Consider the following 26,832-nt stretch of genomic DNA (forward strand, 5'->3'; position numbering starts at 1 on the left):
TTTGTAAATAGACCAATAGCTTTAATGGATTTGTTACACACGTGCATATCTCCCACTCTCAGTGACAACAAGACGTTGAACCGGTTTCTTTTTTTTTATTTTTCTTGAAAAATAACACAAATAACATAAAGTGAAAAATGCTTTTGAAAATAATTACAATGCTACAGAACTCCCGTTTTGATAATCAAAAAGAGGAAAACACATTTACACAAAAGTATAGATTTATATTCATTTGAAGGTATATGGCCAGGAGGGCAGTTGGGATTGGGACTGTTGATACAGAACTACTACACTTTGGGGGAACAAAGAAATGAGCAATCCCAATCCCCCCCAAAATTCTCTACATTGAATTGGACAAACCTATGGAATTTTGTGAAAAGTATATACTCACATTTGTCCTCCATGAAAAGAAGGTGTATCAAAGCGGGGTGGGGAGTGGTTTCATCTAGAATATTAACATTTTGGTTCTAAATGTCTCTGTACAAAAACAAAGCAATAAGAGTTTGGAAATAATAGCACCTGAAGTCTAACTGTTATTTGAAAATGCACCATTAGTCTGGCACATGACCCCGAACACTTCATGCAGCCTGCCCTTTGTTGGGGGGTGAGGTGTTGTCGCCTTGTCGATTGCCTTCTCACACTGTCTTTTTACCCTTTTATCCAAACACCTCTACTCAATGTCCATGTACACTTATCAGGTATACCACTAGACTACGGTTGCATCCAAATGCCTTATTAAGCTGAACATAACACTGGTGAACAGGCCATTCCCCTCCCTCACTATATAAGTCAAGATGTCTAAGATCTGTCACTTTTAGTCGTCTTCAAAAAAAATAAATCTCAGCGCATAGTTGTTGTGCATAAAGCAGACGTCCTTCTTGTAGACGTGTGCTCTCTGGAATCTGACAAAAAAATAACCATCTATTTAGAGCACCCAAAAGTAGCGGATATTAAATGAATTAATATGATACATCACAGGATAAATAAGACTTTATGGGAATCAGCCAAACATAACAACGTAGTTCAACCACAAAAGATGAAACTTAAAAGTGTGACTCAAAGCAGAAGAGTTTGTGATGAGTTGAGATTGGTGTCACTCCAAAAAATAGAGTTGAGCACTTGGCTAGCCAAAGGAAGTGCAGTCTAATAGAGAGAATTAATTGCCCACGTTCTCCAACTCCCAGCAAGAAAGGGAAAAAAAGAAAACCTTTTGCTTTTCCCACTCAACATTAAAACCCATAAGTGTAAAAAAGAATCTCGTTTTACGGGAACACAGAAAAATGTACAAAAGAAATTTCAGTTTCAGCTGTGACAACCCCTTTTACCAACGCCAGTTACACCAGCAAGCGCTCCCACTCTAGACCGCGCCGCTCCTTTCACACCTACAGGTGCACGTGGACCTTCCGTCCGGCCTGTGTTCGTTGTGTTGCATGGATTCACCTCTGCAGTCGGAGGAGGCCGACGCTTAGGAAATCCTCTGGATCAGTTTTTCATCTGACAGGCAGTAGAGCGCGTTGACGGACAGCTCGGAGATGAAGGCCTCACAGGCCTGGCGGGAGACACCTTTACAGCCTCGCAGGTCAAGCAGCGAGATGCACGAGAGACGCCGGAGATACTTTAGACTCACATCAGTCAGTCTACTGCAACCTTTGATAAAAAAAACAAATAGACACATCAATACTTGTTAAACGAAATCATTCTAACTTAAAAAAAAAATGAAAAGAGCCCCATCTTACCTCCCAGGTTGAGTTCTGTGAGCGTGTTTCGTGTGGACGAGCCCACTGCCGTCAGCAGGTTGATGGAGTGGTCGCTGAGACTGTTGCAGTGGGAGAGGTCCAGCTTTGTTAAATGGGGCATGTGACGGATCACCAGGCGTAGAGTGGAGTCGCTGATGTCCAGGCCCGCTAGTCGCAAACACTGCATGGTCCGAAACTGACTACGATTGTCACAACCTGGAGCAGAGGAATTATTTGGAAGAAAAAAGAAAAAAAACTTCTGTAAGATTTTGACAGGGAGAATGGCCAAGGAAGGTGGCTGCTATAAAGTAGGGAACCATAACATGAGACAATGGGAGGCTACTCTCTCCTCACCTGGAGGGGTGACTAGATCCCTGATCTGCGCGTCTTTGACTCCGTCTGCATACCGCAGGTCCAAAGAACGCAGGAGAGGACACCCACAGGAGCAGAGAGCTGAAATAGTTAACCAGGAACAACCGGCCACCATCAGATCCTTCAGCCCTGAAAAATCAAAAAATGAGATTTCAATTCAATTGAGTGTTTAAATATGTAAGTAGAGCACACACCAGATAGGAGGACACATGACTAATTCATTCTTCAAACAATGGGATTTGAAAAACGAAATCTGTAAAAACTAAATTAAAAAAAAAAAAATCACATTTGACATTTTTTGATAGAAAAAATGTATACGAACACAAAACTATCTTTGTTGTTGCATACTCTTGTTACTTATTGGCTTGATAATTTTTTTACGTTCATATTTAATTACATATAAATTGACCAAATAAGAATTTCATTTTTATTGCATAAATGAAAGAGTGTGTGTGTGTGTGTGTTTGTACCAGGCAGCCGACCAACAAGCCAGTTGAGCTGTTTTTTAGAGATGTTAGTCCAAGACAGATCCAGTGTGACCGGCTGTCTCTTTATGATGCCTGTGAGCGCTTGAGGAGTAACGGTGCGTTTGATGCTCAGGTCAATCCGTGCCCAAAGCCGCTTGTCTAAACACCTAAGAACAAGCACACACGGGTGAAGCATCCAAACATAGTTATCGATGTGCAGAGCAATATGAACTTTTAAACGTCAGTCATTTACATGTCGATATTCAAAATAAGGGAAGGAGTTTGATCACGTTTAATATTAATTCCAAAAACCCTTGGAATCCCTTTTTCATTTGAACATCTGCAAGAAAGGAAAAAGTAATTCAAATTCAAAGATATATGATCAACTTTTGGTGGTGAAGGCACAAAGGGTCAGAACCTGTAATGAGATAAAGATGAAAAGCCTCTGACCCGTACTCTGTGTCTGTTTTCCTTTGCTCATTAAAGTGAGATCATTTTGCATCAGAGCATAACAAAAACAGGTGTCTGGCTGACCAGGAACGCCACACAAAATGGAAAAAATATCCTCAAAGACATCTTACCATTTGTACCAGCTCTTGCAGACAGCCATGCAGACGCAGAGATCTGCTCGACTTAAGTAACGGAAGACGGACACCCACACCTCCCTCTCACAGCCCGGTCCGCTGCCGCCATTCTCCCTGTCGGCCTCGCTCCCTCCTTCTTGCAGGGCGGATAGAGGTACGCGGAGATGGGGAAGCTCAGAAGTCGCCGAAGACGAGGCGCCATTGCTCAGTTTAGCAGGTCTGCTGGGCCACGTTTTTTTGGAGTCCTCCGGCCTCTCTGGGTGGGAGGGGCGAGTGTCTGTGTGTTTACCGCGAGCGTGAGGGGCCAAGTGCCTGTTGGGGTGTGGATCGGGACACAACCCGGGGTTTCTGATGGGGGGCCTGACGAGGATTCTCGCCTGGTTGTGTATTGTGGATGTGGTGGTCTTAGGGGCGATGGCTTCTAATTTGGGGACGATGGCTGACAGGTCGTGTTTGGCCCTGGTTGGCCTTTGGAGTGTCACTTTAAGAAAGGACCGGTCTTTGCCCCTTGTTTCACTGTCCTGCTCTAGCTCCTCCTCCTTGTCCTCCTCCGCGCCGTTTTGGTTGGCCAGCTCGCCTGCCTCCTCTTCCTTCTCTTTGGCTGCCCGCCCTCCTCGCCTCGACTGGGGCTGATTCTCTTTATCCAAACCCCTCCCAATGTTCTGCCCGTTCTCCTCTTCCTCGTCGCTGCTGCTGCTGGTGCTGCTGCTGTCGGTGGTGGTGGTGGTGGAACTGCTGCTGCTGCTGCTGTCCTCGCTCTCCTCCTCCAACTCTTGGTGGCTTCGACCACCTTGCATTCCTCTTCCTGCTCCTCCTCCTCGCAGCCTGACCCCTCTGCCCCTCCCTCTCTGGGAGTCTCCCTTAGTTTCAAGTACCAGACCCATGGAAGACTGCTGCTGCTGCCGTTTCTGCTGCTGCTGATGCTGTTGGAGAGACCCAGTACTTCCCAGGGAGCTGTGGTAAGAGGAGCCACTGGCCCAACTGGAGCTCCGGCCTCTGCCCTGAGATAGTCTGCTGGTTGGAGAGCGGAGACGGGACAAAATCCTGGAGCGAAGCAGCCGGGGAGATCGCTCCAGGGTCGCCTGCTTCTGTTGGGTGGGATAAGAAAAAAAACAGGATGAAACGCATCTTCGACAAACCAAATTGCATGGATGGAACCAAATACTGAAATGATACAGCATATACATTGTAGTATCTAAATACTATACGGAAAAACACAAGAATGAGTGCCTACCGTTAGCATTTTGCTGCGCTCTAGTTTAATCTGTAAAAAGAAGAAAGAAAAAGAAATAAAGCAAGTTTCATCTTGGCAACACTTTTAAAAGATCGTATTACATCTTTACTGAAATAGGGCACTCTCCATCCATCTTCTCCTGATTTTGATCATTAAAACACATTTTAATCTACTTTACCCTCTTCTTTAGTCTGCGCTCCAGTGCATTCGCTCTTTTGCGGTTCTGTTGATGCTGTAGCAGAAGTTTCTGAGAAGGTGGTGGTGCTGTGGACCGGGATGAGGATTTGCAAGGTCTTCCTCGTCCCACCCTCTCCCCTACACCGATGCCTTCCCGGTAGGCAAGTTTGGACAGAGGCAGGGAGGTGGAGCCCTCCGACTCATCACTGTCCTCATCGCTGGAAGACTGTGTGAAGGTCAAAGCGATATGGTTGGTGGGGTCGAAGAAGAGAGGGTCTCATTTTAATTTGGCTATCAACAATCAACCATACTGCCGCTAGTGGAAGTTAGTGAAAAGGGTTTTTTAGAGATTGAAGAAAGTGAGAGAAAAACAGAGAAAGAGGTGAGAAAATATGTACCTCCAAGTCTTTGCCTTGGTAACATTTGGGACATTCCCAGCAGCTGGGCAAATCTTCATTGATCTTCCCATCACCGGGGTCCTTAAGAAGCAATAATTAAATAATCAAGACCTACTTGTACAGTTTTGTAGGCAGCAAAACAAACCTTGAAAAAAGTTGGCAACGTATTCAGATTATAGCTTTTGCTATGTTGTAAGTTGATTACCTTAATGCATTGATGATGGACAATCTGCGAGCAGACAGAACACTCCATCAGTGAGTAGGTGCTCGGATTTGATTCATCAAACTCCCCTGCTCCACATACGGCACATCGCGCTGTGTTCGGCAAGGCAGGCTGGAGGAACACAAACGTTATTGACAACATGGGCAAAATAATATGGTGACAAACCTCATTGTGAATCACAATTTGGGAAACCAGCTCCCTGCCCGACTCTTCCTCTCCTAGCGCACACAGGCACGGATGGGCACCATTAGTTTTGATCCACACAGACCATGATGGGTACGAGGCTCACCGCTAGACACCGTCTCATCAGGCAACCCTTCTTCATGCGTCCGGTGCCACCGAACTTCCTCATGTCTTGGCAGAACTGGCAGGTGCCACACTCCTTCCTGCAGCAGGCGGCGCAGCGCTTACACCTCACCCGTCGGCGCCTCAGGGCCGAGATGGAGGAGCGTTTGGTGGGCCTCTGGCTCAGAGGCTTGTGGAGGGCGGGGGCCAAGCGAGGACGGTAAAGGACGGGAGGAGGGGGGGTGGGGGGCTGGTACCATGACGGCTTTAAAAAAAAAAGGGAAAGAAAGGCCCGGTTAGAGTTGTGGAAATACTCTGATGTATTTCAAAATTCCAAAACGGCCGATCCCACCTAAAAGATGACATGTTTGCATCCCGATTTTTGATCTTATGTTTATATCCAAGCTTGATGTGTGTTCAAGTGTATTCTCTCACCCTCTCGGGCCACTTCACAATGGGCTCTCCAGTGTAGGAGAACTTGTGGTTATCATTGGAGTGCTCGTTCAGGAGAGTCTAGACGAATGGAGTAAATAAAAGGAGTAATAAGACAAAACACACACATTATAATATACATATGGACTTCAACCTAGGCAGCGCTCTAAAGGTGCGTTTCCACCGAGCGGTCTGGTACGGGTCGGTACCCTTTTATTTGTGTCTCCACTGAGAAAAGTACCAAAAATCCGCACCGTACCGTACCACTTTTTGGGTACCCTTCCGTTGGGGTACCTGGCACAGTAGTTTGGTACTAAAGGGTGGAGCTAGACTCACTGCAGAACGTTGATTGGTTGAAAGAGTGTCGTCATTTGCGCGTGCAGCAAGGGGAAAGACAACACACGAAGCGCCATTTTTAAACTACAACACCGGCGCAACCATGTCGCCGCGCAGCATTACTTTAACCTGCCACATATCGAGAAGCAAGAACAGGATCGGCTGTATGTCCTCCATTGTTGTTTGCGGTTAGCTTTCAGTTTTCACGAATAACGTCAATCTACTTTCCGTCCAATACCACGCCTATCAAGTGACGTTACCACTACTTTCTGGAATACACCACGCCTATCAAGTAAGGGTACTGTTGGCGGTGGAAACGCTCGCCAAATCATGGTTAACAGACCTGACCCGTACCGACCCGTACAGCTCGGTGGAAACGCGCCATAAAAGCAGTACAAGCCAGTGTGCATAATGCAGTGTAATGCAGAAGGAACTCAGGCCCACCCTCATGTCTCTGATCAGGGCTGCAGCATTCATGATGCCTACGGGTACACATTTCTTCTGGTCCGGCAGCTCTTCCAGCTTCCCCAACAGGTTCCACAGTCCCTCCAGCTCAAAGGGAGTCAGCCTGGGCTGAGGTGGGGCAACTTTGGAGGCCTCTTCTTGTAAGACCTCTTCCTCCTTGATTATGCTCTCCTTGACTTCCATTTCACTGTCAACTCCATTACTGCCATTCTTAGTTTGATCATTGGCTTCGTGGTCAGCCTGTGTGAGTCCTAAAAGGAGAGCAAACGTGAAGTTCCCATCAGCGGCAGATTCATTTACACATCTGTGTAGGTAAGAGACAGTCAAGCAATGTGCTTTCACTGGTCCTCACCAATGCCCAAGGAGTGTTTTTGGAACTCGGGAGTGAGGTGGGAGATGTTGGTCTGACAGTAGAGGTATCTCTCCAGGACGTACCAACACATCTCAAAGTAGAACGGATAGCGGAACTTTGAAGGCACCTAGAAGAGGATGACAGAAAAGGTAAAGAATTCAGAAGATTGAATTTTGAAGTTTTCATCAATGTGGCTTTGAGTAAATCGCTTTATACATGGTCAAACAATTTCTGCATCTTTAAACTGCTCTTAATCACTGGGAGCATTGGACTTATTTTGCACGCGTGCATCGGATGATGTTGGGGGAATTATGAGGTGGCTACAGAGGCCAGTCCCAATTCCCCTGTTTGCTTCCCCTAACGACAGCGTCTGACAACACAAACAACTTGTGTTTAAGCAAAATTCAGAACCAATCTTTCAGTCATTTCCAAAAGAACTGATATTTGCTAAAGAGTGGAATTCTGTGTTGTTGCGCAAGTCTGATTTAAGTGTCCTGTCACCCATGGATACCATAAAGATTTTATCACCATTAATTGTACTGCCCTGCGAGATGAGAGATAAAAGAAAAAATCTTAACATTAAAGTTATGGTGTTGATAGTTTTCCCACAGAATAACAGATACAATAAGAGGTCACACACACACAAAGACTCAATCATCAATGTGTGTGAAGAGGACAGTTAAATATCTACATGCTGACCCGAGTGCGATCCTCGATGCTGTAGATGTTGAGCTGCATTGGGATGTTAAAGCTGTGGAGGAAATTTCCCCCAAACACCAACGTGTCCTCTGGTGTGTACACGGCATGAATCCACCCTGCAACATACAAAACACAGGATGCTAAAGATACTCAGCAGGCAGGAGTGGGTTTTCCAGCGCTGTGTGTCACAGCCTTATCACAGGAACACACCTGATGGGATTATGAAGGTGTTGCCTTGCTTGAGCTCAATCCTCTGACAGTCATAACACTTGTCCCCCAAGAAGATGTCCCCTTGTTTTCCAGATAAAACCCAGTTCTCATACATCTCCAGGTTTGGAGGTGTGGGTGGAATCAGCCAGAACACCTGTGGGGATCACGGGTGAAAGGTCATGTGGATGGTCTGAGGTCAACAATTACTTCCATGGCATTAATGTGTATTTGTGACACATGAAAGAAGGTTAGACAAACTGACCTTTCCTCCTCGCAGGATGTGGTACCACACTGAAGTGCCTCCAAAGTCAATGTGGAAATCTGTGAAGCAGCCCTGCACACTCATGAGACAGTACCTACGGGAGTCAAGGAAGGACATGACACACAATGCAGATGATTTTAGGCATTAAATCACTTTGAATTGGATTAAAAATATTACTTAGATTTTTATGTACTGTATGTTCTCTATAACACAGCATATGTAATTAGTCTCCTGAGGTCCGCAGTTTACTCACTTCTGTACTTTGGGATAATGCATCTCTATGATGGAATTAGTGGAGTCTCTCTGTCTCTCCTTGAGGTGGCGGGGCCACATGTTGTCCACCCAGTCAATAAGGTCCACCTGAGAACAAAATATACATTCATTCCAAATGTCCCGCACCGAACCCCAGTTTCTGTAATAACTAACACCACTTTCTGTATGTAGACAAATAGTAACTTTCCTGGGATCAAGACCGAGCTTAATATCCTTTCAAAGTAGCCTTCAAATAATTAGGATGAGTAGCCCATCGTTCTTGTCCGACTTAAGTTGGATTTTCTCAACATTTGCGTCTTACGGATATGTATGAATAAGTGTTATGAATTAACATTATGAATGTGCATATCTGGGTTGCTCTACACAAAGAGTGTGTGGTGTGCATTCTCACCGAAGCCGGACGTTTCACCAGATTCTCCAGCCTGGTGTGGCTGAACTCCAGACTGATGACGTTGTAAAGTTTTTCTCTTTCAGACGGCGGCGTGTCATAATAGCGTCGCCACTGAGCCATCGACATCTCGATTCCCTTCTGGGTGTTCACGTCCATCACATCTACAATGCGTCGACTCCCTGTAAGAGGATCGGAAGGGGTTAAACTACTGTTACCAATGTAATTAAATCTTAAATACCCCAAAATATAAATCAACCCATTTTATCTTACACATTTGTGATCAAAAGCCAAGCAACTATAACTTTCTATGGATAAATACACATTGTGCGGGACAATTGATAGTTTAGCAGTTCCTTAGGGGTTATTTCTTGTTACTGATCGACCAGAATATTTACCAATTTATTTGGATACGTTCTATGAGATGGGCATTTTGTGAAAAAAATAAAGCCATTTAAACAGGAAGGGAATAAAATAGGAACTTACCAACAAACAACTTGACATCACTCACACTGAAATCAGGATCTGGCATTCTGCAAGAGTAAAGTCCATGTATAGGTTCACATTTATTTTTAATCTCAAGACAAAAAACAGGTTTATAGGCATTTGATTAGAAACAAAGCTACAATATATGTCTCTATATGAGAATGACAAAAAACAAAGAAAGGGAATTGACTGACTGTATGCCAAGGCCATCAGCTGTGTCAAAGATAATGGGGTCTCTGAGTCCTTCCCTCTGAATGTACTCAAATGTGAAATCTGGAAAGGAGACAAGTGAAAGTTTGGTACATTATCCCAAAATCATGACAAGACTTAAATTCTAAAATATAAACTTTGAGAGACACTTTTATCCGATGTTCAGAACAGTCTTAAGGATTTACATTTACAAGCAATATGGTGTGTAGAACAAATACTTAGATACTGCCTCAGTTTCCTGCATGGCAGATATATTCAGGTATATATTCCAACAACATCTAACATTGGTTGAAACCGCTCACCTTTTCCATCCATGTGTTTGACCAAGTCAGATTTAAACCTGGCACACACCAACTTCTCGTCCAGGTCGAACATCCGTTTCCCTTCGATTTCATCATCTGAGATTCCATCGTCCTGGTAGCGGCGGCGCGTGCCTGTACGCTGAGGACAGGACAGAAAAAAATAGTGTGATTTAAACCGCTACGCCCAGGCATGAAAAAATGTTAAGATATTTCTGTGCCATAACAAATGGTCAAACAGCAATACCGATGTCAAGATCAAATAAAACCATGAAAAACAGTTACCACGTGAATATTTGATTCAAAAACCAAACAATAGCCAACAGAGAAGCAAAATACCAAGAAACATTTGCAACATGGCTGAATGTATTGTAAAAACACTTTAATCTAATTACTAAGATATAAGGTGACATCCAAGGGAGCTGTCTCTAATATTAAATTAGTGATAAAAATCCCAGTTTCACCTATCACAATGGTTTAATCCGAGCAAATCAGTCAAACGGCTATCAAATACCAAAGTTTACATGAGAACAAAACAATACAGCATTACAACAACAGGGGTTAATCTTCCACAACCGCCCCCTCCTTTCCCCCTATGCAGCTCTGCTTGGCTAGACAGATGGATAAACACCCCCCTCTCTGAGATCTCCCCACCCCCATGAAAAAAATGTGGCTTTATGTAAACCCTGATACTCATCCCTTTATAACTGAGCACTGCACGATAGCTTTATTACATCGCAACTGAAAACAATGTAATACCACGAATACAGCCCACACGGTAATTCTCATAAAGATGACAACAGGGATAAATTAATCAACATTATGAAAACAATTTACTGGGTGACTTTAATAACTTTTGGGGGTCTTCCACAACTAGGCCTGGACATGCTTTCCAAAACTAACGGTAAATCAACATTGGCCTTTTTGAATATATATTTAGAAAAGTATATTTTTATCGCATCAACCACTAGTATTTATATAATATACATACGAGTACACACCGAGATGTATGAAAGTACTGAGTTACTGACTTAACTACCGGGGGATACGAATGATGGGAGGTACAAAATGCTGTCACGTTAGACAGTGAACTTGACCGTCGCTTGAACCCAGAGTCTTTAAGGACAGCTTTATCGCCTTTTTTAGGGTCACACGCAGAACAAGACAAAAAAGAAGGCCATTCAAAACCGACATAACTATCATTACCATTTAGAGGACTGCTTCTAATATTTAAAAAAAGGCCCGACACCCACAACATCTTGGATGAAACACACTGAAATACATCTCAATATGCGAAACATTCTGATGGTTGTTACATAAAATGAATTGCTCCGGGAAGCCGTCGGGTTAAGTTAACGTTACTCACCAGGCGTTTGCTGTACCGTGTATGAGGGTCCTCCATAATCTCTAGAAGACAAACAAAGTATCGGCGGCACCGTGAATTCACACCGCTTAAATAGTCATTTGGTGTTAAAGTGTTCGGGAGTGTTTTAACATCATGTTGGACGGTAACACACACACACCTCTCTTGAGTGGAGCCTAACGCTAGCTAGGTAGCCTTGCTAACGTTAGCAAACATTGCTGCCGGAGGTTAGCAACACAACGCAAAACATTTCACGTTAAACTCAAGTCGCTTTATGAAGACAGATGCCGACAGAAGGTACTTCGTTAAACAATCAATTGTCTCAACCATTGTGTCCATTTTACGACGTTATTTAGCGAACTGGACTTGTCAGCTAACGTAAACTAGCTCAGATGGCATCCCTTTCTTAAGTCGTCGGCAAACGTTGACGCTAGTTAGCTAGCTAGCTGACATTAGCCTCCGTGCGGCAGTTGTATGTTTCTTCATCATTACCTCTGGGTTTCAACTCCTTTAGCCGTAGTGGTGAGAGTGATATTTCCAGGCTAGAGCGTCTGAGGTATCACAGTAAAGTTCCTCTCCATGTTATGCGTTAACATCGGTGTATATTGTTCTCTTTATTATTGTGCGATAAAGTTAGAGCGATTCGACGCTCCGAGCCGCCATTTTCAGCTGGTGAGAAAACACACACACACAACACACAGAGAAAAAAAGACGACCCAGGTTCCCCCCCCCCTATTTACATTATGGCTAAAACATTTGCATAGAAGCGTTCCCATTGGTCACGGCATCTGTCTGTCAAACACTATTAGAATATGTTAACTTACGAGTGTGCTTGATTTCACTCTCCCTATCTGGCGGTTATGCAAGGAATTGTTTCGTGTATATTCACTGTAAACATACGTCAATGGGAGGTAGTATTTTCAACAATGTACGTGAAGTATCAAAACAGCTCATTACGCAAAACCACCGATGTTTATTAGATTGTCATTTAAACATGTAAGCAGTATGTAAATGTTGAAATAAAGTTGCGTAGAAAAGGAAATAGTACCTCATAAGTGCTATATTGAAAGCTTAATCGTGTAGGGTAGTTTTAATCTACATTTTTATGCTGTTCTAATAATAAATGTCCTTCTTGGGGATGATTAAACTTAACAGGAGTTATCCTGTAAACGCGAAGGGAGAAAAGGAGCGCATCCATGTTTAGACCCCGCCCCCATGGGGTGTCAATGGGCCGTGCCGACCAATGGTTGGCAAGAAGAGCGCGATGGTGACTGAAATGAGGTCAGGGAAGCCGTTCATACACATATGTCAAACCCTGCCTCGCCATATATTTCCCGTAGCTTAATAATCGAAGTAGTATACTTAAACACGAAAGGTGTAAGGTTTTAGGAAGCCGCCCATGCATACAGACTGAGAGAAGTTGAACCATTGAACACAGGAAGCGAAGCACACACACAATTGGTACAATAACGCACAGAAATAATTTATTACATAACAGGCTTTACAGGGTTGACACGCAGCCTGTGAGCCGGTGGGAGCCGCTGATACAGAAAAGATCCTCAGTGCAAGCATTTCAACAGCATAGACGCATACAGACAGATCACACCCAACAAAATCACACATTATTTATTCAAATTATAACAACACATGTCAGAAAATAACACTTAAAATGATCATTTCGACCTGAGCACAATCGTGTATAAACACGAATAGCCTTTTGGAGCCAACAACATATACAAGAAATTATGTTTGATGCATTTCTTTTTTTAATTAATCTTTCGTAATAACTTCATTGACAATAAACAAATCCTCTTTGAGCACCACCGGGAGGCGGTCGACTGCAGCCGACCACAAGGGTGCAAAAACGATTTTATGCCTGATGTTGAGGCGTCTGGGTAATGAACAGGCAGACTGAGAAAAATCTACACATTTACAACACTTCATACAGCAAGAAAATGATTCAAAAAGATTAACAAAAGGTCAAGTGCACAGGACGGGTATGATTCAATTCCTTTTTAAATACTTTTTACTAGATTTTAGTATGGTAATGGTATGGGTAGACACAAGGAAGCACTTCAGGAAACTTTTTCTTGACACTCTTTCTCTCCCATAGAAACACTACAAAGACAAAAAAGGAACTTATTTAACATTCAGTGTGAAATAAGGGAATGCATTGTGTTAAAGGCTGATGCAGGTGTTTACCTGCATAAAGCCTTTTATGAGAAGAAGCTGTAGAGATAAGAGAATCCGACGATTCCAATGATGGCACAGCATAAAGTAATCATCATCTTTTTCTGTGGATTTGATGAATAACAAAAGCCAGTTAGACAGCATCTACCACAATTCAATTATTCACAGAAATGCATTCACCAATTTGAGGAAATGACGGATTGAAAGGAGAACAAAGGATTACAGAGATCAGGGTGTGTGTTTGTGTGTAAAGAGAGAGGGGAAACTTGACAAACTTACCTTGGAACGTGTTAACCTTTAAAAAAAGAGCACTTTGCAACACATTGGTTAATATGCTGTATCAACAATCTGCTGACTACAACTATCCCATTAAAACACACACACACACACACACACACACAAACACCTTTCATAACATGCAGTCATAAGACATTTTACCATATCAGTTAATCTTTTACTTTCGATCACCCGCAATAAGGACATGCACAACGTTGCTAGTAAACACCATAGTCAACCAAGTCATTAAAAAACATAGAATCTTTAATTTGCATTACAAATCTGTGGCGTCTTAGTTCTGTACAGTGTGCAACTACTTCAGTTTCTCCTTCATCTCTTGGTGGTGTTTGAAGAAAAAAAAGTTTGAATAGAAAGAAGCAAATCAGCATTGAGCAATCGATGGATGAGGAGCATCGTGGTTCGAAAGGCCAGAATTTAAATAAAAGGAACCATTCGTGCTCCAGTCTCACAGAAACTTCCCTCAGTGACAGCGGCCGCCACAACGCACTGGAAATTTCAACGATGACGTCTACAAAACTCCTACATGTCATCGCCCATCTCTCAAGGATGGGGAGTGTGTTTCTTATCCAGTCTTTGTTTAAACAGCTGGCGTCACCTTTAACTGCCAAATGAAGGCCTCTGCGTGACAACGTGTGCACGGTGGCTCCCTCCAACAGGAAAAAAGCACTTACTTAAAAATGGTCCCCTAACAGATTTAAAGCCAGTTCATCAGAAACACCAAAACTATGCAGTCCAATACCACAGCCAAGCGATAAATCCTTTCTACATTCAGTTTGACAGAACATGTCAAGACTTTGTCAGGGAAAGATAAAATCAATAAAGGCACATCGGTAAAACATTACGTTAAATACACTCATGATTTAAAGTGTTTTAGATTTGTCCATTTGACTGTAGTCTTTGAGAAGGATGCACTTGATGGCGCTGTTGAATTGCACCCAGTAGATGCGTAACGTTTACCCGGCAATCCTCCACAGCTCTTTAAATAAAAACTGGCCATCATCATGACAATAACATGTATTGCAGGGCTGTGGTATTAAGGCGTTTTAGATAGTTGTACCCAATGATCCGGCAACTGAGGTAAACGTTTACAGTAGGAATAAACTAAGATTAAAAAACGCATGTCGCACTAGTAAAGACACACCAGTGGGAGACATCTGTTATTTCGAGTGTCCCTTTACACTTCATCCTGTGGGTTCAACATACCGAGCAAAGGCAGTAAAAATATATTGCTATTACCTACTCATTGGGCTGTTCTGGCACTGAGATTTAGGTGGCTGGCGTTACTACCACCCTCTCTTTTGGCACTATGTTTTTACAGCGTTTTAACAATAGAGTCAATCATGTCTCCAAGTGTAGAAGGTCGAAGTGGTTAACTTTTGTAACAAGTTAGCAAAGACACAGCACAAATATTTAAGCATGTCTCAAAGATGTTGCAGTATTTTGAGCAGCTCTAAAGCAGGGGATGCTTGTTAATGTACCAGACTTTGTTATCTGAGCTCCACTTGTTTAAAATGTATTCACAAGGACTTCGTTCGTATTTAAAAGAACCACTGAGCTCTACAAACTGAAGAATCATAAGTGAGCACACCGATCCTCTTCAAGTTATAAGAACTGTGACCTATTCATGGCTGCATATCAACAACACTAAAAATCAAAACGCCATTATTCCCACCTGAACTTAATTTCAGAAAATAAGGACATATTTTGAAATGTGAAAGTGCTAAAACTTTTCCCGAAACCAACACAATAAAAATACAGTAAATATACAGTAGCTAGTTTTTCAATCACAGTGTGTCGTGGCTCATAAAAAAGGCAAGAATCAGGATGCAGGAGGAGATGGCTCCCACTTACTGGACATTAAAGTCAATTTCACTCAACACCTCCGGGCAATGACATTTTACGTGACATATAATCAGTTATTTCTCAAATCTTGCTTCCCTACCGCATTGTCAGCTTCAGTCTTGTTTCCTCATTTGTAGCAGAGCATCCTCAAACTGTCCGAACAAACCCTAACACGCCAGTACGAATCGTTCTGATTGGATACAACATTTGAACAACATCCCCACTCTCAAAAGCGCTTCTTGTTTCATCCAGCGATCAAACTTGCGATACCTGACTTGTTCGTCAGGTTTTCTGTCGTGCAAACATTTTGTCCATATGGAGTCATCAGCGTTTCTCTTTGGCGCTCCGGCTGGCGGAGAATGGCGGTGGGAGTGGATGATAAATAACTGATGATAAAAGCAGCAGTCCTGTGATGGTGTCGAGGGGGAGGATGGCGGTGAGGAAGATGAGAACATCCACAGCACAGACTACAACAGATATGATCATGTTCTGCTGAGAGAGAGAGAGAGAGAGAGAGACAGAGAGAGAGACACAAATGGGAGATTGATGACGGGGGACATGAGAACATTGGGACATTATTCACAAAATGACCACAGCTGAAATGGTAACTCCCTTCTAGCACTGCTTTGTTTTTTCAGCAGTAACAAGCGGGGGAAAACACAGACACGCAAGAACTTCAAACACACACAAACACACCTCAAGTTAGCCCTGTGGATGGAAACAAAACAAACAACATACACACACACACACCCACACAGGAGGAAAAGAGCGTGCAAATGCTTTTTCAAAACATGTCTCATCCCCACACCCATTGTGACTCTACAGAGCTTATTTGCTTCAGAATTACTCACCCATAGCGCTCCTCTTATTCAAATAGCTCATCAGCTTTACTTCAATCCCACAGACAACCCGATTATGAGAGCTAGTAAGCCCAGCAAGACCACCACAACCACCACTAGTATCACCGTTTTCTGTTGGGAACAACCAAGTACATACAGAACGAGTCTCAGTGGGAATCGACAATAAGAACATTGACATGTGCAAACATGATCACGTCTACCACTGTACCTTACTTTGCACTTTTGCAATTGTTGAACACAGGCATTTGTTCATTATAAAGCAACAACGGCTGAATAAAATATCAATTTGTCTTTGTAGCTTGGCAAAACATATAAACTCAGCGCATCCATCTTGCTAAAGTGTGATAAACCAGTTTTGTCTTGGTGCAGCAGTGTTGACTTTATGTTAACTTGTCAGTAAAAAAAGGTATTTTCACCGACACGTTTTAACAGCCTGAAGCTAAGGAGCAACATCCCCAAAAAAAAACAAAGAATAACATCGACGCCATGAGCCAACTGTAAAGAAAATACAAAGTTATGGTTAAAGCTGAAGAGGAACAACACAGAGAGAAAGAAGAGTGTAGAAGCTGTGTGTGTGTGTGTGTGTGTGTAGGCAGGGGGAGGAGCCTCATCTACAGACCAGGTGGGAGGGTCACGGGTCATCACATGTAAGGATCAAGGTAACAATCAGGGTCTTGATGGTAGAGACGGTCTTCATTCTGGCCGGTTTCCCAAAAGGATCTTTGTTAAAAGAGGAATAATTTCTCCAATTCATAAACTAACTGGGTGGCGAGTTTGAGTAAAGACTTTGAAGCCTTTTAAGATGCTAAATAACTGCACAGCCGAATGCAGTTTCACATCTTTTTAAAACAATTTATCAGAACAACAATCATTGTATCCTCCAGTGTGACGAACACATGGTAAACAGGAGAAATAAAGGTACGCGTGTTTGAATGCTCTTAACGAATCATGTCACATTGCGTTGAGGTCAGTTTGGTCAACGACTGTTTTCCGGCAGCAGTGCAAAACTCATCGAGGAGACGGTGAGTTTTTATGCCGATAACGCTCTGTTGGACCTATTGTTGATCCTTGTATAATCTGGAATAGTGCAGTCTGAGCAATTCACTTCAGCAGAGGCATCTTTAGTGTTCCAGGTGCACGCCCACAGTGGCTCAAGGTCAACGTGGATCAAATTACTCCAATCGTATTCAAATTCAAGGTTGGTTTTGCAGCTCAAATCGGACTCAATAATTGTCCTATTTTTTTGGATCTAATCCCCATCTCTCTCCTTTCTGTTCTGCGTTGAATTTAAACAGGGTTACTCTCAGGGGTAATTCTATGGTAAACAATAAATTCAAACTATTTCTGCTGCTTTTGGGAAACCGGCCACTCCTCCCGACTGTGGTCACTCACACGGCGAGCCTCCTGCTGAAACTTTGCAGCTTTCTTAGTGTCTGCTACGGCTCGCTCCACAAAGCCCACTGACTGGTCCATGTTGCTCTCAATCCTCTCAATCATTCCCCCCTAGCGAGGGGCCACGGCCACGTCAGAGGTGACAAAAAGCAGCAGCAACAAAAGAAAAAAAAAGAAAAACAGAAACAAAACCGCGGGAGAAAGAGAGGTGGTACAGAGAAGGAAAGAGCACAAAAAGCCAAGCACATTTAATGCATTCAGTTGCAGGTGATTGCCGATCTGTCTGCAGGCCAAGGCAGTGTGACCTCTGTGCAAACGGTGTTTGAATGAGTCTAGATAATAATAATAATGCTAATAAGAAGAAGAAAACACACATGAAGAGGTGAGCAGCAGACCGGAGCAGCCGTCGGCTACGTTACCTTGCGCGCTTTAGCCTGGTGCCTTATGGCTTTTTTGGTCTGTTCCTTCGCCACAACTATATGGTCCAGCGACTTGGATACATTCTGCTCTATGTTGTCAACTATGTCGCCCTGTGAAACATAAAAACAATCAATAAGAAATAAAGCAACAAAGATCCTATATTGGTTGAAACTGATCCATATTTTCCGCACTTTTATTGTCAAAACATTGAATGTTAATAATGCGAGGCTTCAATAATAACCTGAAAATAAACATGACAAAGAAAAACAAAGAGTATCAGGAGGAAATCACAAAGCACGGACAGCGGGAGTGTGGCCCTTACCTCAAACAAGCCTTTCCCTCAGAAAGCATGGTTCAGGCAGTAAGAAACATGTGGTTAAACTCACAGTACTTTTGCATTAACAGTGACTGACTGATGAACCGCATTCATCGGTACTAATTCTAAGGGGACGTGTGCGCTCATGTCTACGATGATCCTCTGCCCGTACATCTTACTAAATGCATTGGAGTCGGAACCATCAATGTTGGGGGGTGGGATGGTGGTGACACTGACAGTAAAGGTGTAAAGAGGTGTAAGAAAGGCATGAAGCTGGAAAAGAGGAGACAGATGCAGATTGATTGAAGTCAGACCCAGAGGTGTGTGTGTGTGGGGGGGGGGGGGCAGCAAGAGAAATAAACAGGTGAAAATGAGTTGAATTCAGTCAGGATCAAACACAGAGCCATGAAGGACAACAATGAGAAGTTCCTGAGGTAAGTGGCAGATGGAAGGGAGGAGCGTACCTGGCTCTCCACCAGCATGGCGATGTCTACAAACATATCGTGCAGCTCCTTGATGCTACTCTCCAGGCGGACAATGTCTTTGTGCCTGGCTTCAATCTCACTCAGAGCCTGTTTAGAGATCCCAGCGTCCACAATCTGTGGAGAGGAGGGAAAAAAATGGCGCTTGGTGTCCAGGTCACATTGTGTAGGATTTGGCTGCAATCCCCTCTAGTCCTCCCATACCAACACTCCAGTAACGTGAACCCGGGTTTTACCAATACATCCTCCCCACTGTGCTATTCTCCCACGTAAAGACCAATGCAAAAAAACAGTTGTGCACATGTGGGCGTCCGGTCAGTGGAGGCACACTGGTGCTCAACTTCTCAGTAGTTTCAAGCAGCTCAAGAGAGGCTTAGTCTTTGCCCATCGGCTTTTGGGGGTTTGCAACACTAAGAAAGTGCAGGAGAGCGCTAACTGACTCTGAGTCCAACGGGACAAATCCAGAGCACAGCTAATCTTTAACCAGATGATACCAGCTCTTTGAGCTTTACAGAAGGGTTTGTCAGTTCCACCACATTTTGATCACTGCCAAGGCTCACTGGACGTTACTCTTGGTGGAGATTACTGCACACGCACACACACAGACACACACACACTTACCCCTGCAGTAAACACAGCAGCGTTGCCGCTCTCCAACATCTCATCCAGTTCATCATCTGTTGTTGCTTTTCCAGCTGAAGACGGGAGAACAAAAAGGTTTAAGACAAGGAAGATTGTGATATCATCACATGATTGCATGGACGCCACTCACTGATCTCTAGTTGTCTCTTAATACGTCCTTTACTCCTCTCCCTGAAGTCCACCTGGGCTTCATTATACTTTGTCATTACCTCCACAAACTTCCTGGACAGGACTGCATGCTGGGAGACAAAAATGAATTAGCACAGAAGTAATCTCAATTAAATTGATCCAAACAACAACATTTGTAGGACTAATCCAAATCTCTCCACATTAAAATAATACAATCAATATTATAATGACTTAAATTAAGATTTGCTTTAGTGGCTTTGAAAGTTATTTTTTAAAATATTAAATACATGGTCATTTGCTTTTTTTCCTTTTCCCCTTTCTTAACAAAAAGCCTGTCTGTTTGAAATTGAGAGATAAATGGAGAAAACTAATTTACCTGTGATTTACGTATCCGCATGTCAGCTGACACTCTCTCCTGCTCCTCTGACTCCAGATTCCTCTCGATGGCTGGGAAGCAAAAATGCTACTGGTTCATTGTTCATATCACATCTTTGTTTAAATCGTCCTCAACATTTCACATTAAAGAAATTAAACATCATTTTATTCTATCAATGGACAAGCTGCGTGTGTTTGTAAGGCAGACGGACTCACTCTTGAGTTTGTTTCTTGCATTGTTAGCCATCTTCTTTATGTCATTGGTGATTGCCTCCAAGTCATCCTGTGTTTCTAGAAAGAAAGAAACAGGATGGATGACATTATACATTTGCAGAGAAACAGAAGAAAGTGAGCTGGTACAGGAAGACGAGCTGGGATCTTACTCTGATCTGATGTGGGGGCAGACAGGATGACAGAGAAAAGCTTTTTGACTTCAGACACATTCTCATCAATTTTATCGATACTGTTCCTGATGTCCTCAATCTGAAACAAACGCACAGGCGAACATCATCAAGCAGAAGTGCGTGTGAAGGACAACATTCAAGTGTTTCCCTGTGCGCGCCCTCCAAAAAACAAGAGGGAATATTAAGTTGAAAAAACATTTTTTGACCCAATATTTTCAGACTTTTTGTCCATGTGATTTTTTCGCCACCGACCTGAAGGAAGAATTCGTCCATGAAGGCTGCATTGTCCACACAAATCTCCACCTCGTCGTCATCTTGATCACACGTCTAACAGAACAAAAGCAAAGTAAGTCGAGGTTGTTTCACTCCTGTAGTCAATTTAATTCAAACTTGTTTTTACCATTTGTAAAATATAAGGTGATCATTTCGGTCTTTAGATGTGCCAGCAGATTGTGTTTACCGTGCACGGCTAGCTGTTAGCTGCTAAGCTAAGATAACTGGCTGCTAGCAGTGAGAGAGGAATTAATCTTCTTATATCACTCAAAAAGAAAAAAAGAATCAAATCCTTTATTTCTATATCAACACTGTAAGAAGCTTATCTGTAAAGAATAAAATTAGGTAAATATTATCAGAAAAGGGAAAAGGAAATAATCAATTAATAAATATGTAAAAAAAATAAAACTATTAATCTGACCACGCATTCAATCCTAACTCTTAATACCTGTGAGCTTTCACTACTCCCCAAATAACAGGATGCAGAAGAAAATAAATCATCATTGTTAAGATAAACCTCGAACAACACCATTAGACGGAATTCTGATGTGAATTCCACCAATTTCTTTCAAACTATTTGAATGTCCAATAATACCGATTCATTCTTTCACAGGACGGCATTTAGACCGTGAACAGACTCAGACTCGATAACAAAACTGCTTCCTGGTCAGCAGCTCAGCGTGACAGCCACAAACATTGGTGTGTTCCTCATCGGCCTGCCGCCAATCCCATCCACCAGGAAGCTTCCCTCTAGTGAAGTCGTATATACGTCATAAGGTGGAGTGGGTAAACACAGGGCTGGTGACTACACGGTAAAGGGATAAGGGCCGGGCTCCAGAAACTCTCCCCTTTGATTTTTTCCAGCGGCTGTAGAAACTAACCAGGAAAGGCCGCGTGCAAACCGACATCACAGCGCCGCCCGCGCTGAAATATAATGAGGGGAAAGAGACAATGAGCTCCCTCCCTTTTGTTCCCCTCTACGTTTTTAGAAACAATTTGGTTTCACCTGAGCAACCACAGGGTTTCGAGCGGTTTTGAAATGGGTGACAGAGTCAAGTCGGGACACTTGACTTTTCCCGGAGAAAGTCAGGCGGGATCAAAGTCAAGGAATGGAAAATACCCGTCGACGAGGCGGCTCTCTCATATCAGCCCCGTCTGCATCAACCTCCGAACAAGCAATCGGAAATGTGTTCCACTTCATCTACACTACCCTGGAATAACCATTATATTCTTTAACTTCCAAAAAACAAAGGGTTTTCTTATCAAAATATTTTTTTTTATTGGTCCTTTTCTATTTTTTTTGACATTTTATAAACGATCAATCAAGAAAATAGCAGAATGGAGTAAATCAATGATGGAAATAAGCGCAGTAGCAGCCCTTAGACGCACATTTAATGCAGCAGCACGTCGCCCATTCCGTCTTAAACCTTCTTCCCCTCGTCTACAATTTGAATTGCAAATGCAGCTATTTGGTTCAGGCTGCTGTAACAAACAACAGTTGTCAAGTAGCACAGAGTTCTCTGGACACACTGCTTGTTTTTATAACTCTCTGTGACTTATACGGCGAACATACAGCTGTATCCCTCTGGCATAAACAATATGCTCCCTCACACAGCATTTCTGCAAAAGCGAGATAAGAACAAGCGCGACTTCCTTCCAGTGTCTCTTATTCAGCAGAAATAAGGTCAAAGGGACGGTTGTGTGATACAAATGCTTAAAAAAAAAACAGGCAACAGCCAAAACACACACGTCGTTATAGAACAACTGTTTGATCCACACAGACGGAGGGACTTTTCAACATCGAGCCTCCCTAAACTCACCTGGTCGCCCTATGACTCAACCGGGAAACACCCGTTAGCTCTTTCAAAAGGATCAAAACGTTACCCATAATGCATTTACCTTTGACTTTTCAACCGACCACCCCATGGGGGTTGTTTGATGGACTGTGTGTCTCGACTTTAAAGGCATGTGAATGGGGTAAACACAGCAACATTCACCAGTAGTTTACAGCATTCTCACTACACTATTGTGTCATGATGGGGAAATAACACACATATAATTAAATCCTTATTAGGAAATGATTAATATAGTGTGGACAACCAGATGTAAGGCCACATTGGTGATACTGTGCCAAGATGTTGACTGACCGAGTAAACCAAGAAGCAACAAATTGGATTTAATCCCTTTTCTCCAAAAATGCTATAATCTCAGGCCTCATGCTGTTACATGAGGATGAAGCAGAGGTAGTGCATGAGGGACTGTCAGCTCGGATGCTGGCTTGTTCCTTTTATACCAAATCACTTAATTACGCCCAGTCTGCACACAAAGCGCCATATGTCACGTTACATAACACACGACTAGACAAAAGGTTTTACACCGAGGCAGACGCAGCGATCCACGGACAAGACGAACCGGCTGGCTCTCTTCCCACACGGTTTCACTCGAGACAAAATCGTATGACTGTGTTGCACCAGTAGATGTGGCAAGTCAGATGTGCAACAGCGTGGCCAGTCCCGCATTAACTAATCTAGCTCATCCTATCAGCCTCTACGGACTACCGTTGTACGAACTCGGCGAAATGCTAAAAAGCCTCAAGTGACCTGATGAAGTATTTTTGGATACAAAAACACAATCCAAAAAGTCGTACTCCAACCCCCTCACCGGGCATTTCCTGTGACTCCGTCATCTTACAGATAAACGGGAGATGATTTACTGTCAGACTTTGTCTCCGAGGGTCGTAAATGACGAATGAAGTGAGCTGAAAACGCAGTCCTATAAGATAAGACCAAACGGTTGTAGAGCTGTAGCTATTAGTGTACTAATCAATCAAATTGCTCAGAGCAAACAAGTAAGGCTTTGGGACACTGTGCTGCACAAACAACTCATGTGGTCGCACCATTCCGCACTCTTTTTTTTGGGCTTGTTTTATACAGCCATTGGCTGCTTGCTCACTCACTTGTGATGACACATCTGAGTGCAACACCCAACCCCAACCGTTTGTTTGGGGTTTGGCAGTACATTACCGCTTGTTTTGGTGTTTTACGACGCCTTTGCACCATGTCTGCCCTGGGGAGAGGTGAGCCAACTGTGGGCCGTTTCTATTCAATAACACATTAAAGACTTTTTTGAAGTTGTTTCTTGTAGTGTTCAAACCAATTAACTGAGAAAATGCTACATGATTAATTAATAACAACAGTTAAGTTAATTCAAGAGCAATTCACTAGATTTTGCCACGGGATGATTAAAAAAAGGAATTAGCCAGAAACCAAAACAGCTGCTGGACGGGGACATGGGGTCGGATTTACATCGGCATTGTGACAGAAGGTCAAAATACTCCATCGGGACTTGTGTTAATGCAACGCTAAAATCTGACATGGGATTTTTTTTACATACCAACATTTTAAGATACCATGACGGTGATGGGACAGAAGTACAGAAAAGGGCTGTCGAGTTAATGTCATCTTACAATGAAAGCCTATGGCTAAGGATGGCTCCTTCATCCACTTATTTTATAGCTACTTTTTCAAACTGCAAGAAACTGTATCCAAGGCTCTGTAACAGTTTGAGCTTCCACATGTGACCGTCGCCCCGAGTGAAACCACAGCGTTTCTTCTTGCTTATCTTTATCAAGCCGATCAGCTGATATACGCAATAATGTACAGCCTTCAGGTTACTGCTGACATGTTACAGTCAAGGGGGGAAACGCAGGGGGTGGGCGATAGATGTGGATAGAAAGGAATGACAAAGAGAATGGAGGCCACTTCAGCCTTGTTTTACAAGCGTTAACGTGTAAAGTATACAGTACTTTAGTGACTGGCCCACTTCACTCGCTGTCTGTACTGCATGAAAAGCAGTCAGGTGTCAGCTGTGAGAGATTACACAGTTCTGGGGGCGGGAATACTGCAAATATTTGGCCCGGCAATGTCAGGTAGCTATGGCAACATATCCCGACTTGGGTTACAAATGGACCAAGGCCTCAAACCCCCCACGTGAGCATAATATTCACAGTCATTAACTCCATTCTGAATGGGGTATGTATAAATATAATGGAAGTGTGCTGCTGTTCAAGACTTGTAACTCAGCTGAGATGGATAAATACAAAAAGGTAAAAGAGGATTCTGGTTCATTCTAACCTGTATCCTTTGCCACTATATATATATATATATATATATATATACACACATATATATACATACATACATACATACATACATACATACACACACACACACACGTAAGCATTGAATAACCACTTTCTGATTACTTCAGACAGTCATATAAATTAGATACATGATTTTTTGACCAGAGACTGATATGTCGATTAACTGCCCGCCGATCAAATTAATCTGGTGTTAAACTGCGGTGTAAAGTACCATATGTCGCTACATTCACAAACATCCCAATTCAGCAATTAACATCAATTACATCTGCGAATACAGTTCAACTAACAGCTGTCCCATTAACTCGAATAAACCTCAGGTATGGATGTTTGTCCGAGTCCCTTTTCACCATCATCCCCATTTCAAATCATCATCCCGAGTTATGTCATCACAATATAAGCATAACTAGTTTAGATCATTACTGGGTTATGTTTTAGCTATTTGAGCTAGATTTGGAATAGTAAATTTTTCATCTCGCCCGGTCATGTCTTTGTACACCATTGACGTGTAGGGAGGCAGAGGACAGTTTCTTGAACGTTACTTACCGCTTTGAGTTGCTCCAATCGGTCCTTCATGTTTCTCGAGGTTCCTTAAACACCTTTAGAACCGAAGAGATGACTACAATTCTGTGAAAAATGACTCAAAAGACGGGTCCGAAATCTCTAAATTCCTGAACCGGCTGGCGAAGCGAGCTCTCCGAAGGAAACCCACCGCCAGCAAGAACCGCAATTAAACTCCGCAAAAGTCTTCACAGAGGTGTGGGAGAAAACGACTTTTTCACAAAAGCTGAGTCCACCCGTCGTTTTTTCCATACAATATGGCTGCTCGGTTTAAAAACAGGGTTTTTTTCTTTGCTAAATCTCCTCGCCCAGGGGATTAAAACAACAGTTGTGTAGAGACGTATAATCTGTCCCTCCACTGACCAGCAGTAATCATTCTAAAACGCACTTTTCTGGTTCACGCATGCGCAGACAAATCCTCTGACATAAAAGCCACACCCCGAGCCACCTGCAGGTGATGCGTTCAGGTTTGGTGGGAACGTTAAACATTTGTTTTTAATGCTTAAAAGTTGACCATCCCATGAGAAAACGGATACAAGTGAATTGTAATGTGGTATACTAACATCCTTTCAATTTACCCACTGTCCCTGATACACTGGTATCTTCAAGAATATTTTTGTTGTGCATGTACATTTTCCTTGTGTAACTCTTTATTAAATACAACAGTGACACAAAAACAGTGCAAATGTTGTAGACGCTGTGGGGGTGTTGAATTTGAAAGTAAAAAATCAGACAATTTAATATTTTTTCTTACGATTCCACAATGTTGAACAACCAAATGCTGGAAAACAATCTCACTGCAAGGCACTCTTCTCATGTTGATCATATTCCACAATGTAAAGTTTGAATATAGATTTATAAATGGGAATTTTACCCAGAATGTTCCGCGTCTGAGAGGAGGGTATAGAGTACCTTGAATGTAGGTTATACTAGCATTTCTTTATGGCCATAGTTCAAGGCAGTGTATTCAGAGCATCAGCTAAAGCATTGTTGCCCATATAAACGTCGACTACACTGCTAGTCAATTACAGGGAGAAAAACTGGTCTTCATAAGATACGGCAAATTCATGGTACTAATTTAGTTTTAGTTTACCAAAAAAAGTTTATGGGTATCTGAGGAAATATATACTGTGGCTTGCTCGGTTAGTGACTGCGTGGAACTATTTGCAATAAAAGTAATGAAATTAAATCTAAGTTAGTGGTTAATGCAGAATGTAAGCATTTAAACCATGATAGGTG

At 42.8% G+C, this 26,832-nt stretch overlaps 2 protein-coding genes across 5 annotated transcripts; both read right to left on the minus strand.

Moving 5' to 3' along the window:
- Positions 1–80: 80 nt before the first annotated feature.
- On the minus strand, positions 81–11,942 carry kdm2ab (lysine (K)-specific demethylase 2Ab). Its single transcript, XM_037460693.2, has 23 exons — positions 11,744–11,942; positions 11,255–11,295; positions 9,892–10,030; positions 9,574–9,652; positions 9,380–9,426; positions 8,897–9,075; positions 8,486–8,592; positions 8,233–8,326; positions 7,971–8,124; positions 7,761–7,876; positions 7,062–7,188; positions 6,689–6,960; positions 5,912–5,989; positions 5,481–5,741; positions 5,174–5,302; positions 4,969–5,049; positions 4,572–4,796; positions 4,394–4,423; positions 3,157–4,247; positions 2,579–2,742; positions 2,091–2,237; positions 1,737–1,952; positions 81–1,647 (listed from the first exon to the last, which is right to left on the minus strand). Exons 2-23 carry the CDS (start codon positions 11,288–11,290, stop codon positions 1,466–1,468), a joined length of 3,954 nt encoding a protein of 1,317 aa, XP_037316590.2. The 5' UTR covers positions 11,291–11,295; positions 11,744–11,942; the 3' UTR covers positions 81–1,465.
- Positions 11,943–12,713: 771 nt separating this feature from the next.
- Positions 12,714–26,006, minus strand: stx3b (syntaxin 3b). 4 transcript variants are annotated; one of them, XM_037460702.2, is made up of 12 exons: positions 25,579–26,003; positions 20,853–20,927; positions 20,580–20,679; positions 20,413–20,487; positions 20,198–20,268; positions 19,823–19,931; positions 19,672–19,745; positions 19,033–19,167; positions 18,252–18,362; positions 16,432–16,551; positions 13,454–16,072; positions 12,714–13,369 (listed from the first exon to the last, which is right to left on the minus strand). In XM_037460702.2, the coding sequence occupies exons 1-10, from the start codon at positions 25,606–25,608 to the stop codon at positions 16,468–16,470; spliced, it is 864 nt and encodes a 287-aa protein (XP_037316599.1). In that variant the 5' UTR covers positions 25,609–26,003; the 3' UTR covers positions 12,714–13,369; positions 13,454–16,072; positions 16,432–16,467. The 4 variants fall into 4 exon arrangements, with proteins under 4 accessions (XP_037316599.1, XP_037316597.1, XP_037316600.1 ...); XM_037460700.2 differs by having other exon boundaries at positions 13,454–16,069; positions 25,579–26,002; XM_037460703.2 differs by lacking the exons at positions 16,432–16,551; positions 18,252–18,362 and adding an exon at positions 17,833–17,943 and having other exon boundaries at positions 13,454–13,545; positions 25,579–26,006.
- Between the last annotated feature and the right edge of the window lie 826 nt (positions 26,007–26,832).

The sequence above is a fragment of the Pungitius pungitius genome, chromosome 2, assembly GCF_949316345.1.
Source record: "Pungitius pungitius chromosome 2, fPunPun2.1, whole genome shotgun sequence".
Classification (NCBI taxonomy): Eukaryota; Metazoa; Chordata; class Actinopteri; order Perciformes; family Gasterosteidae; genus Pungitius; species Pungitius pungitius.

Excerpts from the sequence above, each read along its gene's own strand:
- kdm2ab (XM_037460693.2), bottom strand. The coding sequence starts at position 11,290 with ATGGAGGACCCTCATACACGGTACAGCAAACGCCTG. Across the intron at positions 5,303-5,480 it reads TGATGAGACGGTGTCTAGCG|CCTGCCTTGCCGAACACAGC; the intron begins GTGAGCCTCGTA and ends GTGTTCCTCCAG. Across the intron at positions 1,953-2,090 it reads GGATCTAGTCACCCCTCCAG|GTTGTGACAATCGTAGTCAG; the intron begins GTGAGGAGAGAG and ends CCTCTGCTCCAG.
- stx3b (XM_037460702.2), bottom strand. The coding sequence starts at position 25,608 with ATGAAGGACCGATTGGAGCAACTCAAAGCG. Across the intron at positions 20,680-20,852 it reads TGGACGAATTCTTCCTTCAG|ATTGAGGACATCAGGAACAG; the intron begins GTCGGTGGCGAA and ends CGTTTGTTTCAG. Across the intron at positions 19,168-19,671 it reads CTGCTGTGTTTACTGCAGGG|ATTGTGGACGCTGGGATCTC; the intron begins GTAAGTGTGTGT and ends TCCTCTCCACAG.